Source organism: Anas platyrhynchos, chromosome 1, assembly GCF_047663525.1.
Source record: "Anas platyrhynchos isolate ZD024472 breed Pekin duck chromosome 1, IASCAAS_PekinDuck_T2T, whole genome shotgun sequence".
Lineage (NCBI taxonomy): Eukaryota > Metazoa > Chordata > Aves > Anseriformes > Anatidae > Anas > Anas platyrhynchos.
Window position 1 is genome coordinate 64,531,883 of NC_092587.1, and position 14,574 is coordinate 64,546,456.

At 47.4% G+C, this 14,574-nt stretch overlaps 1 protein-coding gene across 5 annotated transcripts in view; it reads right to left on the reverse strand.

Annotated features, from left to right (window-relative positions):
- CACNA2D4 (calcium voltage-gated channel auxiliary subunit alpha2delta 4) overlaps nt 1–14,574 on the reverse strand; it is a 108,919-nt gene that overhangs the window by 82,790 nt on the left and 11,555 nt on the right. For 3 of the 5 annotated variants that reach the window (XM_072039791.1, XM_072039794.1, XM_072039789.1), the window contains 5 exons: nt 12,770–12,901; nt 12,233–12,293; nt 11,478–11,628; nt 9,905–9,979; nt 8,699–8,788 (listed from right to left, as the gene is read on the reverse strand). In XM_072039791.1, coding sequence (XP_071895892.1) covers nt 8,699–8,788; nt 9,905–9,979; nt 11,478–11,628; nt 12,233–12,293; nt 12,770–12,901 — 509 coding nt within the window. Of the gene's footprint in view, nt 1–8,698; nt 8,789–9,904; nt 9,980–11,477; nt 11,629–12,232; nt 12,294–12,769; nt 12,902–13,232; nt 13,365–13,405; nt 13,601–14,574 lie in introns of those variants that run through there. The other 2 variants (XM_072039798.1, XM_072039799.1) reach the window with 2 other exon arrangements.

Sequence of the window (14,574 nt, forward strand, 5' to 3'; positions counted from 1 at the left end):
CTGTGGAGGAAGGGTTTGATTCCCTGCTGCTTCACAGCTTGTGCAGTCACATTCATTTATGCAAAATGGCTGTAGACTGACCATAAACACTGCCATTCTGATTTGACAGCAATAACTGTCATTTTTTATGGCAGAAAATGCGAGAGGAGGGGGGAATCAGACTCTATTTCAGGGTAAATCCATCAATCTGTCAAAAAGAGCAGAGAAAAGCAGGAAAACATGAAAAAAGAAGGCTGCTGCCATCAGCACCGAAGTAGGTTATGAATGTATCCGACAGAAAGACCACACGCTGTAATCAGAGAGGACGTTATCTCTGCATAAGTGGCATTTAAGGTAGAGGTATGCTAGGACTCTGGTGCAAACACCAGTGCTCTGTTTCCAGAGATGCAAGGGGAAGTTGAATGGGTGTGCTCTTAAGCGCAAGCCAGCAGCAGCCTCCTTAGCTGGGAAAAACAGCCTTTGGCTGCTGCTTATCTACAGCTCCCAAACGCAGAGCCTGTGCCTCTCGTGCCCTCGGGTACACTGGCTGCGGAGATCTGAGCTCCCCATGCAGCACCAGCACAGGTGTTGAATTAGCAGCCACCAGAGGAGGTAGCAGAAGGCATCAAGGAACAGAAGCGAGGACTTTGCTGTGGCTCCTAGCTCTGTGTCAGCCTGCACTTCTTTCCCTTGCACAGAGCCTCACTGCTTCCGTGAGCAAGGAAATGGGATGGAGAGCATATGGGAGACTAATTGAAGGGTGACCAGGTTTACATCAAACTGCCGCAATTTTATGGGGAGAGCGTAGACATATCTTATAAATCAGGAAACGGCTTCCAAGTGGCAAGACCAATTGCATAAAATGAAAGCAAGCACTGGACAGAACAGCATGCAGGGTGTGAGCTGGGACTCGTTAGGTGTTTCAGGTTTCAATTCACAAATCTCTCCTGGTTTTGTAATGCTGTTAGGACAGAAGGCAAGTGTGATTGCCAATATGGTTCGCTGTGGTTCATCTGCAGATTAACATCATAACCATCGATACCGGGAAGCCTACTGCAAGTCCAAATTTCCTCAGTCATTTTACCACTCCTTTCATTACCTCTATGTTTATTCCTCTTTATAAAATACCAGCTTCAGTGTTAATGTCACCACAATGTCTTCATCCACTGCCATTTATGTCAGCAGTCCTGCCTTCTTCAACATTACACTTATCATCAGTGAAGTACTTGTTACTCTACTCCAATGATTGTGGATTCAACAGTTTCTGAACAACCAGTATTAGATCACAGGTATGATCCCATCCTTCCCTGTTGTATAATAATCCCATTATTTGTATTGCGTAGCAGAATTAGGAGAGATGATCATGAGAGAGAAGAGTGATGCAATGTGGTCATTTCCATGTCTTTCTGTATACAGCCCCCAAAGTCTGATATTTCCAGTGGTATAGAAAGTTTCTACACCTTGTACCATGGAAAAAAACAAAAACAAGTGCCAGCTACAGGGTAGCTGGAACCCCAGGAGGGCCAGAGCAGAAGTGTCCCCTGCTCAGCAAGGAGACCCAAGGCAGAGGCTGAGGGTACGGAACAGGAACAAGCATAGGACGTCCTTAGGTGCAAAGGAAAGGGGAAAAACTATTGACAGCCATGTGGGATTGTGCTAGAGACCACCAGATAGGAAGATGACAAGGAGTCTTGGGTGAGCTATTCCAGGGCACATATCAGCTGTGTCCAGATTAGCAGAGAGGACAGCCTAGCTAGCACGAGCTTCCATCACAGAGGCGCAGAATTACGGTGGTGCAGAAGGTGCTGTCAGAATGAGACTCAAATCACAGATACGCAAACCCTGAAGTTACAAAACCAGCTGTTTTCATAACATGAACAACAGGCTGTTGCAATCTGCAACATGCTTTGTTCAGGTGATTATTAAATTAACACTTAATTAAGGTCACCCACCATTTTATCAAACTACTTAAGACATCTCTTCACGTAGCTTGCTTTAGACCTCATAATACTGAGATACTGGAAATTAGATGCTGTATCAGAACCAGCAATCTCCTAATTACAGGAGTAGATGATATTTTCAACAGGGAAAATGAGATCATCAGTGTCATAGAAATAGAGATTAAAAAGACAGATTGAGAAAACAAATGAACAAGAGGTAATCCCTGATTTTTAGGTCCTTTTGTGGCTGGCTGCAGCTGTAGCAAATGATCTGGCAGCACTCACATGAAGCTCTGAGCATAATTCTCTGCTCTGATTGAAGTCTCAGGAGCGTGAAAGAAGAGCACGGTGAGGAACAAGATGCCTACAGACCAGATGTCTGAAGAGGTGTGGGCTAGAGCTGCGGTTGGCGAAGGAGGCAGGGAGCTGCGTATTCCCCTGTATAGCTTCAGTCGTGTTGCCAGGAGTAACAGACATGATCTAATTCATTCAGGGTCACAGTCTCTTGTACTCCCTGTTTTGCTCATTGTCATTTACATTGCAGCTTTAGCCTGGCAAAAGCAACAGTGGAGAGATACAAACATCAGCATAGCTCTGGTATATACGCACCCCGTATCTGTCAGAGTCCTGAGGGAATGGGCTGATGGAGTTGCCAAGCCTCTCTCCATCATATCTGAAAAGTCCTGGCTGTTGGGTGAAGTCTCTGGTGACTGGAAAAAGGGAAACATCATTCCCATTTTTAAAAAGGATAGAAAGGGGGACCTGGGGAACTACAGACCAGTGAGCCTCACCTCTGTGCCTGGAAAGATCATGGAACAGATCGTCCTGGAAGCGATGTCAAAGCACATGCAAGACAAAGAGGTGATCCAAGTCAGCCATCACGGCTTCACCAAGGGCAAATCCTGCCTGACCAATCTGGTGGCCTTCTGTGATGGAGTGACAAGGGAAGACTGACCAATGTCATCCACCTGGACTTCTGAAAGGCCTTTGACACAGTCCCACATGACATCTTGATCTCCAAATTGGAGAGAGATGGATCTGAAGGGTGGACCATTCAGTAGATAAGGAATTGGCTTGAAGCACACACCCAGAGGGTGGTGGTCAATGTCTCTATGTCCAGGTGGAGGCTGGTGATGAGTGGTGTACCTCGGGTCTGTCCTGGGACTGGTACCATTTAATATCTTTATCAACAACATTGACAGTAGAATCGAATGCACCCTCAGCAAGTTTGAAGGTGACACCAAGCTGAGTGGTGCAGTCGATACACCAGAAGAAAGGGATGTCATCCAAAGGGACTGGACAAGCTTGAGAAGTGGGCTCACGTGAACCTAATGAGGTTCAACAAGGCCAAGGGCAAGGTGCTGCACCTGGGTCAGGGCAATCCAAACATGAGTAAAGACTGAGTGGAGAACTCATTGAAAGCAGCCCTGCAGAAAAGGACTTGGAGTTTCTTTCTGGTGGACAAAAAGCTTGATATGTGCCAGCAGAACGTGCTTGCAGCCCAGAAGGCCAACTGTATCCTGGGCTGCATCAACAGAGGGATGGCCAGCAGGGGAGGGAGGTGATTGTGCCCCTCTGCTCTGCCCTTGTGAGGCCCCACCTGGAGTGTTGCGTCCAGGTTTGGGGGCACAAGAAGGATGTGGGGCTGTTGGAGCGGGTCTAGAGGAGGCCATGAAGATGATCAGAGGGCTGGAGCGCCTCTCCTGTGAAGACAGGCTGAGGAGTTGGGGTTGTTCAGGCTGGAGAAGAGAAGGCTTTGGGGAGACCCCATTGCAGCTATTCAGTCCTTAAAGGATGCTTATAAAAAAGATGGAGAGCAACTTTTTGCTCAGGCAAATAATGACAGAACAAGGGGGAATGGTTTTAAACTAAAAGAGGGGAGATTTAGATTAGAGGTTAGGAGGAAATGCTTCACTCAGAGGGTAGAGAGGCACTGAAACATGTTCCCAGAGAAGCTGTGGGTGCTTCATCTCTGGAGGTGTTCAAGGCCAGGTTGGACAAGGCCCTTGGGCAACCTGATCTAGTGGGTGGCATCCCTGCCTACAGCAGGGGGGGTAGAACTAGATAATCTTTAAAGTCCCTTCCAACCCAACCAACCTCATGAGAAAGTTAGCAGTAGAGAAAGAAATAGAAAACCATTGAAGAAGAAATTAGAAATGACTTTAAGCAAAAAGGCATGAGTTGCTCTATAGGAAATTCTGCATTTTCCACATCCTGATAAATATGCTGCAGAATCCACGTCCAGAAAGATGTCAGTGGAATCAAGAAAAGACTTATAAATGCTCAGATAAAAAGCAATAAAGTGGGTAAAAAGAGCACATTGGCAGATAATAAAGAAGCACAGGGAAACTGCCAGGCAGAGATGCTTTATAGCCTCCATGCTTCCTCATCAAAAGGACAATATCGTAGTGGCTGGGTACAGCCTGAAATGATAAGAAACAAAGAAAAGAAAGGATTACATGAAGGATCACAAACTAGTAGGGTTAAAGAAAGTTAATTGAAAGCATTCAGATAATCTGTGCTCAGCAGGAAGTGAAAAGAATGGCAGAAGTTGCTGGACTACTTGTCTTGTGGGCTGAGACTTGACTGGGACTCTGTGAGATCCCAAAGGACAACAAGAAATCAACAGAAAGTACATTTTACAAGAAGGGAATAAACTAGATGGGTAAACTCTCCTGTAGCATCTATGCAGTGCTAGAAGAATGGCTGAGACTGTCCTCTCTGAGTGCACAGAGGGAATGTCCCACACAGGCTGGGCATAAGAGGATAAAAACTCCTGTGATTTCTTACATTGGACAGGTTTATTCTTTCTATGACATAAGTTCTGCTCATGTTGTACAAATCCTTACATCTCACCAAAAGCCAGTTTATTAACAGTTTCACCTTTTTTTTTTTTTTTTTTTTTCCCACTTATAGCTATTTTGGATTGACCTAGTCATTACTAACCTCATAATTTATGTCAGGTCTGAGTGCAGCAACAAGACAAAGTACCATTAAAACCACCTGGTGTTGAAAGCAGAAATCATTCCATGGTGGCTTAAGAGAGCAGAACCTGGGGTTTCTTTTCCTCCGTGGGGTCAGAAAAACATCATCCTTCAAATCACCTGCTTACTGAGTGCATCCTGAGGAAGGAGGACCCATGAGAATCACAGATTCTCTACTGCCTTACCCTAAGTTCATATAAAATGAATATATACTTGTATATATGGCATGTCTATAAAAATATAGAAATATATTTACAATTTGTTTGCATTGGAAAAAATAATCTGAGGTTGAAATAAGGAAGAGGAGGGTGAGCACTGGCTGGAGAGGAATACCACAGAGGCAGATCAGCTGGACATGAATTAACAATGTGACAGTGTCTGAGGAGAGGTAACTGTTGTCTTCTGTTGTATTAAGAGGACTGTGGAGCGTTAGACAAGGAAAGTAATTATTCTGCTCCGCTTAGCACTTGATAGCTCTCAGCTGCAGCACTCAGTGCTGTTGGGAGCACAATGTTTGAGGGGAGGTGGAGCAGAGCAGTGGCCAGAACAAAGCAGTATAAATCCTGCCGGAAAAGAGTGCGAGGACAAGGCATGCCCAGCATGTGGGAACAAAGAAGAGAAGGCAGCAGAGAGATAGACTAAAACTTGATAAACTAAAAAGCTTGAGAGACTGCACTTGGCACTCGAGAATTTGGAAATGCTCTGCAAATGTGTGCTCAGTGCCATCGTTGCCCTGCGATGCATATTTCATCGAAACTACTCGGTGTGTGACTGAACTGAAACAGAGTGCCAGTGGCTCACGGAGCATGGCAGAGAGGCAGGGGAAGCTCTGTGCTCCTGGAGCTGTCGTGCAGATTGCGTCAGAGATTAAAATATACCCTGCCTACCCCGGGGCATAATGGAGGAAAACAAAGACGGCGAGAGGTCGCACTCTTCGTCAGCCCCTCTCTGCTGCTCATCCCTCGCTGAATAGGTCTCTGCTGGGCTATTAATTCTACGAGCAATTGGGCTAAGGAAAATTACCAGGGAAATTTTGCAGTCACTTTCATTACAGATATTATTACTGGTTGTCTGTTGTAATCAGCAAAGCCTGTTTCATCAGTGTGATGTAGCAATTTCCATTCGCTTGCGTACGCTCCCCTGAACAGCAACAGGAGAGTCTGTGACGAGCAGCTACGACTACAGGCTGAGAATATGAATTTTGTCTGACGGGAAGGGGGTGGCTGATTCCTTCTTCCCCACTGCCCTCTGGCCCCACTGCTGTGGGCCTTACCTGCACGGCTGCAGCAGGATAACGGGGTTGTTTCAGGACACACTGATGCAAACCCTTTTTCTCCCCTATTGCTGATAGGGATCTAACAGGCTCTAGGGGAAGATTTCAGAGAGTTCATAAAGCATGCATGCACTTGCAAAGGGTGCCTTTCTGCCTCAAGAAAGCCAGCTGTGGTGTTGTCAGGGCCTGGGGTCCCCCAGCCCTCTGTGATGAACCCTTACTGGGACACCCACAGTATGTGAAGGATGCTGCAGGACAGCAGGGGAGCTTCTACCCTATCATCCTCCATACACACTGCCTCTGGGGCTGCTGTGTGTGCACTGAGACATGGTCTCTGCCTCTTCTGGATGTTATTAAGGGAGACAGAAATCCTGGGACGAAGCTGAAAGTGGCTGCAGGAGGTCCTGCAGACCTTCTGCTGCATGTGCAGCTCTTCCACAGCTGGTTGCAGATGAGGCTCCCAGCTGATGGCTCCTGTGGCTGTGGATTTAACCCCCTGTTTGCTTAAGAGGAGGCAACCAGAGTCCATGCTAGTGAATGAGCTCCCTTCTGTCACACTGAGAAAGCTGCAACCAGCGTTACTGGGAAAGGAAAGCTGGGCAGTGGAGATGCATAGCCCTCTTTCACACCTTTCTTTGACAACAAATTCAACAGAACCCCTATTTCATGGACATTCATGCTGCCACAAAATGGGCAACAGCATCCTTCTGCTTGCCCAGGAGCTTCTGCAGTCCTGCCTGCACGACAGTGCCAAATTCTTTAGCCACTTTAATTCCTGAGGTCATAATGAGAGGCAGCACCTCACCTTCTGAGTAAATGACATCAGATGTTTGTTTGTTTGTTTTTGCTTGTTTGTTTGTTTTTAATCACCATTGGTTCTGTCTAAGAGAAATTTTGACCTCATTAGCTGAAGAAGAATCAACAAGGATCAACATAAGTGATGGCTACCTAAATTGTTGAGTGCATTTTTGATGCTGAATAGAGAGGAAATTTTTCTCTACCTGCCAGCAAGTTTCTTGTCTGTTACCACCATGGAATTATGTTGATCCATGGAGCTGCACAGACATCATTCTCTCTGGAGTATTTTTGTGCCAGCTATGTCAAAAGAGGACTGTTTTTTCTCAGTCTCAGCTTTCCCTGCATGTACTTTCTACTTCCCAGGGGCACGCCTGGCTCAGATTGATCCAGCTTTTGTAATGGTTCTGCCTTCTGCAGGCTTGAGGATTGCCTGCACTAGTGGGTGAGCCATGCAGGGCAGGAAGGAGGCGTGAAGTCTCCTCATTACTGGGACTAGAGCAGTGCCTGTACCAGTTGCTATGTCAGCTGAGACAAGCGGCTTCCTTTGGGGCTATGCTCCATCCTTTTCCACTGAGATCTTCACAGCCGTGCTGGTTGAGAGAGCCAGCAGTAGAGCTGCATTAAGCTTCTTTAATCTGTTGTCACTCTACATAACCAGTGACATGTTAGTCATTAAGGAACCAGTTTTCCTCTGGTGGAACAACTATTTTAATATTCTGACTTATACCACTCAGACCCACATAGGCTCTGCATCTTTGGTTTTGAAGATAAAATTAATTGTGCCATAAAATGCAAGGATACATTTAGATTAATCTAGCAGAAATTCTGTGGTCATCTAAGCAATTATCTTCCCCCAAAGATGTCAAACCATTACTGCTATGCAAGCCAACACCCTATGACTGCAGTCACAATGCTACATTACTCTTCTCAGGTTGCCATTAAATCCATTATGCTTCTCTTACCACTGACAAGTCAGCTCAGCCACCACCACTGCTGGGTTCAACTCTGATCATGCTTGCACTAGCATAGATTTGGAACACCATCGCTATAGTCAATTAAACTTATAGTCTGTACAACGAGTGAAAGTGGAGAAACTTTCCCAGGATGCCAAGTCCTCTATTACAGCCCCTCTAACACCATCCCAGTCATTACAGCCACTAGCATCGTACCGCACACACATTTTTCCCAGCATCCAAGGCATGGGCATCTTTACACCTACACCACTACAGATGGGTCATTGAGGAGGTGGGGGCATCCAGCAGCTCTTGGACTTTTTTTTGTTATCATTCCTTCAGAAACAGAGTTATGTCACATATCTACCTCCTGGCAGAAGATGAAATTGTTCACATAAAACAATTAATTATTTTCAAATCTTACCAGAGCCAAAATGCTCCCAGCCCATGACAAGGTGGCACATTACAGCAGTGATGGTGAAGAGGGGCTGATTGCTTGGGGCTGGATGGGACCACCACAGTGGCACCTATTGATGGGGTCCCCACACCCAGAAACGCTGCCATCCTGGGCAGGTTCAGCAGCTCCAGGGCATCATGCACAAGCCAAAACCTCCTTGATGCCTGGTTGCTCTTGCACACTGTTTGCCACAGCTTTGAGACCCATGAATACCACTCACGTCCCTCCTGTGGCTGTGCTAAGCCAAAACGGGGAAAGCAGGGGTGGGCAGGGGCAGATGTGCCCAGTGTGAGTGTTGGCACCGTGCCTCTTACCTCCCGCAGGATTTTGAAGGACTCTGTCAAGGCCTTGTTCACCGTCCCCACTCCTTTTGCCTGCAGTTCGTCCACAAGCTGCTTGAAGTGCTGTAGTGAGAAGACAGAAAGGCAGCGGTGAGCTGCAGGCAGGGATTGTCCTTGGAGGGGGGAGAAAGGGTGACCTGAAGAGCCCAATAAGTGGGCTGCCATCCTGCACTGCGATGGATCAAGGTGGGGAAAGGTCAAGTGGCTGCTCTCTAGGCAGTGCCATCGTGTTGCACACAGCCACGGGACTGCATTTCTCAGCCTGTGGGCAGTGAACCATTACTGGTCCATGAAATATCACGCAAGGGACAAAACTATTAGAAAACAGACTTTCCCTTTTACACCCCTTCAGGAAAAACAAACAAACAAACAAAAAAACCATTCTTGTGTATGTGAGAGCAACAGGATGGGGAAAGAGAAAAACAAGCACCCAAATTATAAGTGGCTTTGGTCTGGTTGCAAAACACAGCATACTCCACAAGAAGGACGGTGTCCAAAAGGTTTGGGGTTCCTTTGGGAAACACTGCAGGAGATGTCACCTCTGGAGTCACGCTCCATGGCCCAGAGCTAGGCTGGGAAAGAAATTTGGAGAAAAAGTTGGCTGTTGAAGATGTGGAGGGACGCGTTACCTCTGCGGTATTAATACAAAGAGGACAATGAAGGAAGAAACAGTAGGAAGAGCTAAAAATACTGTTTGGCCCAGAGGGTGGTGGAGCAGTCAGATGCAGGCTGACCACCTCTGGGCTGCAGCTGCTGAACCCTGCTGGGCCAGAGCAGCAAAGCCCCCTAATCAGAGGCTGTTTGCTGGAAACATGCCCTGGAGAAGGGTCAGGCCAGGCTGAGAAGATGTTCACTGGGAGAGGGATGAGGATGCAGGGTTTCAAAGGTGGAGACCTTTGCCCTCTGTGCACTGAGCGTGGTCCACTCATGCTCGACCAGCAATGGTGCAGCACATAGCCACCAGCTAACCCTTGTGTCCTGGAAGAATTGTGTAACCAAAGATGAACCAAGGAGCCAGCACATGACTGAACTGGTGCTTGTTTCTGAAAAACAGACCCACGTGCCTCTAGGAGACAGCTGTTTCTTGTCCCTAGAGTTTCATGTTGCAGCATCTTAAACCCACATATTTATCATGTTAAGGGAGCAGACTGGACACATCAGCAGGAGCCTGGTACTCACCTCTCTGTTATCTCTGTCTGCTTGCACCAGGATACCCTTAAAACAGGGTTCAATAAAATGAACGTAATCATTGTACTGCAAATACAAAATGAAAAGAAAGGTGTTGTAAGTGTGTTCATGTCCTAGGTAGACATTAAGAACAGTATCAAGCGTAATGATTTTTATAGATGTTTCCCATTAGAATTGTTTGTAGTGATCATGGCAAATTATATTTTTGATAAATCCTATATTTGTTTAAGTATTGTGTTAATTATAGCATTTACTTACTTCCACACATACAAAATTATTTTTTTTCCATTCAGACACTCCATGAATCTCCACACTCTACAAGCTTGTGCCCCTAGCCTTGTTTCTTATACAGTTTGCACATATTTTTTCGACTTCTGGAGACTTTGAATCCCTGGTCATCAGCTGAACCTTGTAAATGGTTTTGTAGCCTGATATCTGATGCCTCTGGCATGCAGCTGAATAATAACATATCGAGTTACCCCACATCCACTGAACTGTGATAATCAGTGGTGTGTATGGTTCCAGCCTCATATGTACCTGAGGTAAGAGATATCATTGCAAACCTTTTCCTCTAAGGTTCAGAGGAACATGTTTTGCCATGGGCTAAGAGGGTACAGATGGTTACCGAGGCTCAGCTGATCAATAGGAGCTTAGGTCGGGCTATAACCTGCCTAAGCCAGAAGGTTCTTGGTGTAACAACACAGTGTATATTTCTTGCCTGATCTTTCTGTGATTTTATTTTATTTTTTAAAACAGTTTTACAACTCCTTAATGACTTCACTTCCTTTCTCTGCCAACCCAGTTCACTCCTCCATCCATCCAGACATATGAAGACAGAGCTTTCACCGCTAGAATTTCTGACCATCTCACACAATGGGAAGCTACGAAGGAAAAATAAGCTTTGTATCTTGGTGATTGTGCCCTGGCAAACTTATATGGAAGGGTCTGAGAAAGAGGTGGTGCAAGAATTTGTTTTAAGGAGGCCAGCATACACACAGGAAAGTTTTGCTTTCTGTGGTCACTGGTGCTAGTTCTGCATGGGCAACCAACCCATCCTCATCCTGGCAGGGTTGTGAAAAGGGAGAGAGTAACACCAAGACCCTGACCCAAGACCTTTGCGATCTGACTGAGCTGGATTGCAGCGTTATAGGGTGCTGGGGCACAAAAGGTCATATGGCAGTGATTTTCTAGCCTGGAAATATTATCCTGAGGATTGCTGGACCCAAGGACAGTGTTCTGGTATTCTCTGCTAGGTGAATTTATAAGCTCAGGTTCCTGTTAGCTCAGGTGTCTCTCTATAGCACTTCGTTATCTGCTGCAGTCACATGCCTAAGCAAGCCAAAAGATGCAGCTGACACCTTCCACAGGGGGTGAGATGACTTGACAGTCACCCTGCTGACCACACAAAGCTGACTTCCAAGGGGTAATTGGTTTTAATCCCCCATCCAACATAGGTATTATGCATTGTCATGCCACCTTAATGTCTGCAGCTTGCTAAGTGGACTGAGGGATCGATACGAGGCACAAGGAAGACAGCTCTGCACTGGAAATAGGACATACTCACCGCAATAATGTTCACAAAATCGTTTTCCCCCAGAGTATCTAAAATGGTGACGATGGTGTGTTTGGCAATGGTCATCCGCAGGCCCTTCATGCTCCCACTGACGTCCACAATGATGACGATGTCCTTGGGAGAGGTGGCTGCTTGGATGTACCTTTATAAAAGAGGAATGCGAGGAAGCACGGTGAGTGTGTGAAGAGGAGGATCTCTGGGTGTACTGCTGTAACATGATGCAAGCCCCAGCATAACACATGCCGTGAGCACAGCTGTCCCACAGGGTCCAGCTGGGCACTCGATGGGGTCCTTCCCACCCATCTGCCTCTCCTGCTGGCCCCAGCCTCGCTCTTCCCACATGGACAAGAGCTGGGACAGCTGCAGACATGCTTCAAGGATCAGCCAAGAGTGACGATTGTTAACGCATCATTTAGCCGTGCAGAACAGACTGAACAAAAGCCCTGAATTTCTGTTTCAACAGCCCCATCCCTCTGGCTGCAGAATTCAGGCGGATAGGGCAGGGGGAGGACGCACAGGTGGTGTTGTCCATGTGGCACATCAGACGCCTTATGGAAAGCTGGCACTGGCTGGTGGCAAGGCAGGTTTGCTAACTGGGCATCGCCTTTGCTTATGTACCCCTGTTCTGGCACAGGAGCAGCCTGGGGCAGTGACTGCTTGTTAGCAGCTTGCCAAGTGTCACCTTAGAGAAGACGGAGAGGGGAAGACAGACGGGTGCTTTGGCCATGTCCCTCCAGTATGCTTACCAGCCGCGATTCCTGCAGTCGAAGGAGATGACCCCGTTCTCATCTGGTAGCCACTTTATTCCTGAGGGAAGCAGCAAAGGGAGCAATCAGCACGTGCACAAGTAGGCATCAGCTCCCTGCTGATGTATTCAAAGCACAAGCAGAGCTGCATGGCTGTTGACAGTTCTCAGCAAGCTTTATTAAATTTCTGTTAAAGAATACACCTCAGTGCTGGCTGGCATCTCAGTACAATCTGGTAGAGTTTGGGGAGCAGTTGAACTTGCTATAAACGTTCTGTAGTTCCCCCAGTTTTTTCTCTCCCTAAGGACATCTGAGAGCATAAGGAGGCCGATGCAGGGAGAGGGACGTGCTCCATGTTCCCTTCCACAGCATGCAGCAGATTACAGAGCAAGGGCCCTCAGCCATCTGATGGAGGGGCCACCAGGCCACACCAGGCCACACTGGAGGATGCCCAGGCTTCCCAGTTTGGCCTCTGGCACAGCTCAGCCCCTGTCCTGCTTGGCGCTGAAGGAGCGAGGTTGCTGGCTGCTCTCTTACCTGGGTAGAGCCTGAAGAAGCCCGTGGAGCTGCCGAAGTACTGCCAGGTCAGCGTGGGATCCCTTTCGAAGTTGTCCACGAAAATAGGGTTCAAGGCTTCTGACATATAAACGCCGTTCAGGATGTCAGGGTCTTTGGGGAAAAAGGAGAGAAAATGGGAAAAAAAAATAATGCAAAAGAGGGGAAGACACCCCCCATACCCCTTCAGCATGGTGAGGGGAATGTGAACAAAGAAAGCCCAGGTAGGAGTAGAGCCATCTGTGGAGGTGTTTCCTCCTGTCCTGCACAACAGTGCGTCCCTTCATCATAGTCCCTCCCTTCACAGTGACTCCTGTCCTCTCAGCAGCAGCTTTCCAGAAGCTGTGGAGGGAACTGAATGCATGGCTCAAGTAGGCCTTGGTCACCCCTGGTGGCTACACGTGTTCCCAGCTTGGCCATGCATTATTATGCCTGATACTCTTACATCCAGGTGGAAGAAGGCTCTGAGAGCCTCAGGATGACCAGCAAGCACCGAGTACAGCTGGTGCACCATGCAGGCAGGTCTGAGCTGCTGGAAGGCAGCTGTCTGACGCACCACTAAGTGGAACAGCCTTTGTATGGTGCTTAAATATATGCTAGTCCCCATGATGCAATTACCAAAGACAGAGGAGCCCTAGGCTTCGCATGCTGTTTCTGTTTCTCCTCTTTTTCCTCATGTTTTTTCTCTGTCTGCCCTCTCCTTCACTAATCTTGAGCTGTCCTTCCTTGCCCCTGGTCTCTTCCAAACCAATATACAGCCGCAGACTTGCATGAGCTTGTAGGAGGCAGTGTACATGCAGCGTCTGTGTTGACTCATTGCCTCAGGGGGCCAGGCAGAGCAGCAGCAATAGAGAAGGGAATTATAGGAAAGTGGTCATCACAGGATTAGCTGTATTAAAGTCAAACAGGATGGGGCTTTGACCCACCACTTCCTGCTTAGTCACTTCAGTAAATGCAGTTTTGGCCAAAGGAAGGGCAAAACTGAACTGTGGCTCCCCAGCAACGAGGCCAAAGTAATTCACACAGGAATGGAGCCAAAAGAGCTGCTGAGAGCAAGGTTTGCTGCTCCCGTGGCCGTGAGTTGCCAGACCTGCTCCCAGGAGGAGCCCCGGCACATACGAAGCTTCTGCTGCTTCCTCTGTCTCCTGTTTGTCCTCCAGCCATAGCAAGAGCAGCTGGACGGTTTGTGTCTAGCCATACAGACAAGAAATCAGATAGCAGGGCACGGCGTCCCTGCTGTCTCTGACAGCAGCCATTTGGCCACCTTTCTGTGTGTCACTGCAGACAGCAGCCTACCTCGTATTCAGCCACAGCCAGCTCTGCTGCGCGCAGGGTTTTAGTGTCTGGGGCTCTCAGACCAGATAAAATTAATCTAAAATCTGGCGAGAAATAATGCTCCCTCTATTGTCCTTCTAAATAATGTACCAGTTGTGAGATCAGTCAACAGCGCCTGCCTCGTCTGGTCCTGAGGCTTAAAAATGAGCTCCATCTACAAAAAGAAATAATAGAGCTTTTTTTTTTTTTTTTTTTTTTTTTTTTTTTTTTTTTCAGTAAAGAGCAGTAAATCTAGAACAGTTGTAACTGGTGCCTCAACCTGAAGTTTCTGCATTGCACCCACCAGCTGAAAGAGGGGCCAGTTTCTGGTACGTGGCTGGAGCAGTGTGAATGTACAAGGGGGAGAGGAGGAGAGGACAGACTGTGCACAAGTGAGTGCCCCCCAGGCTCCTTCAGCTGCCAGAATGCCAAAGGCTTGTTGAGATAGGAAGATATCCCAGAACAGTCACGTC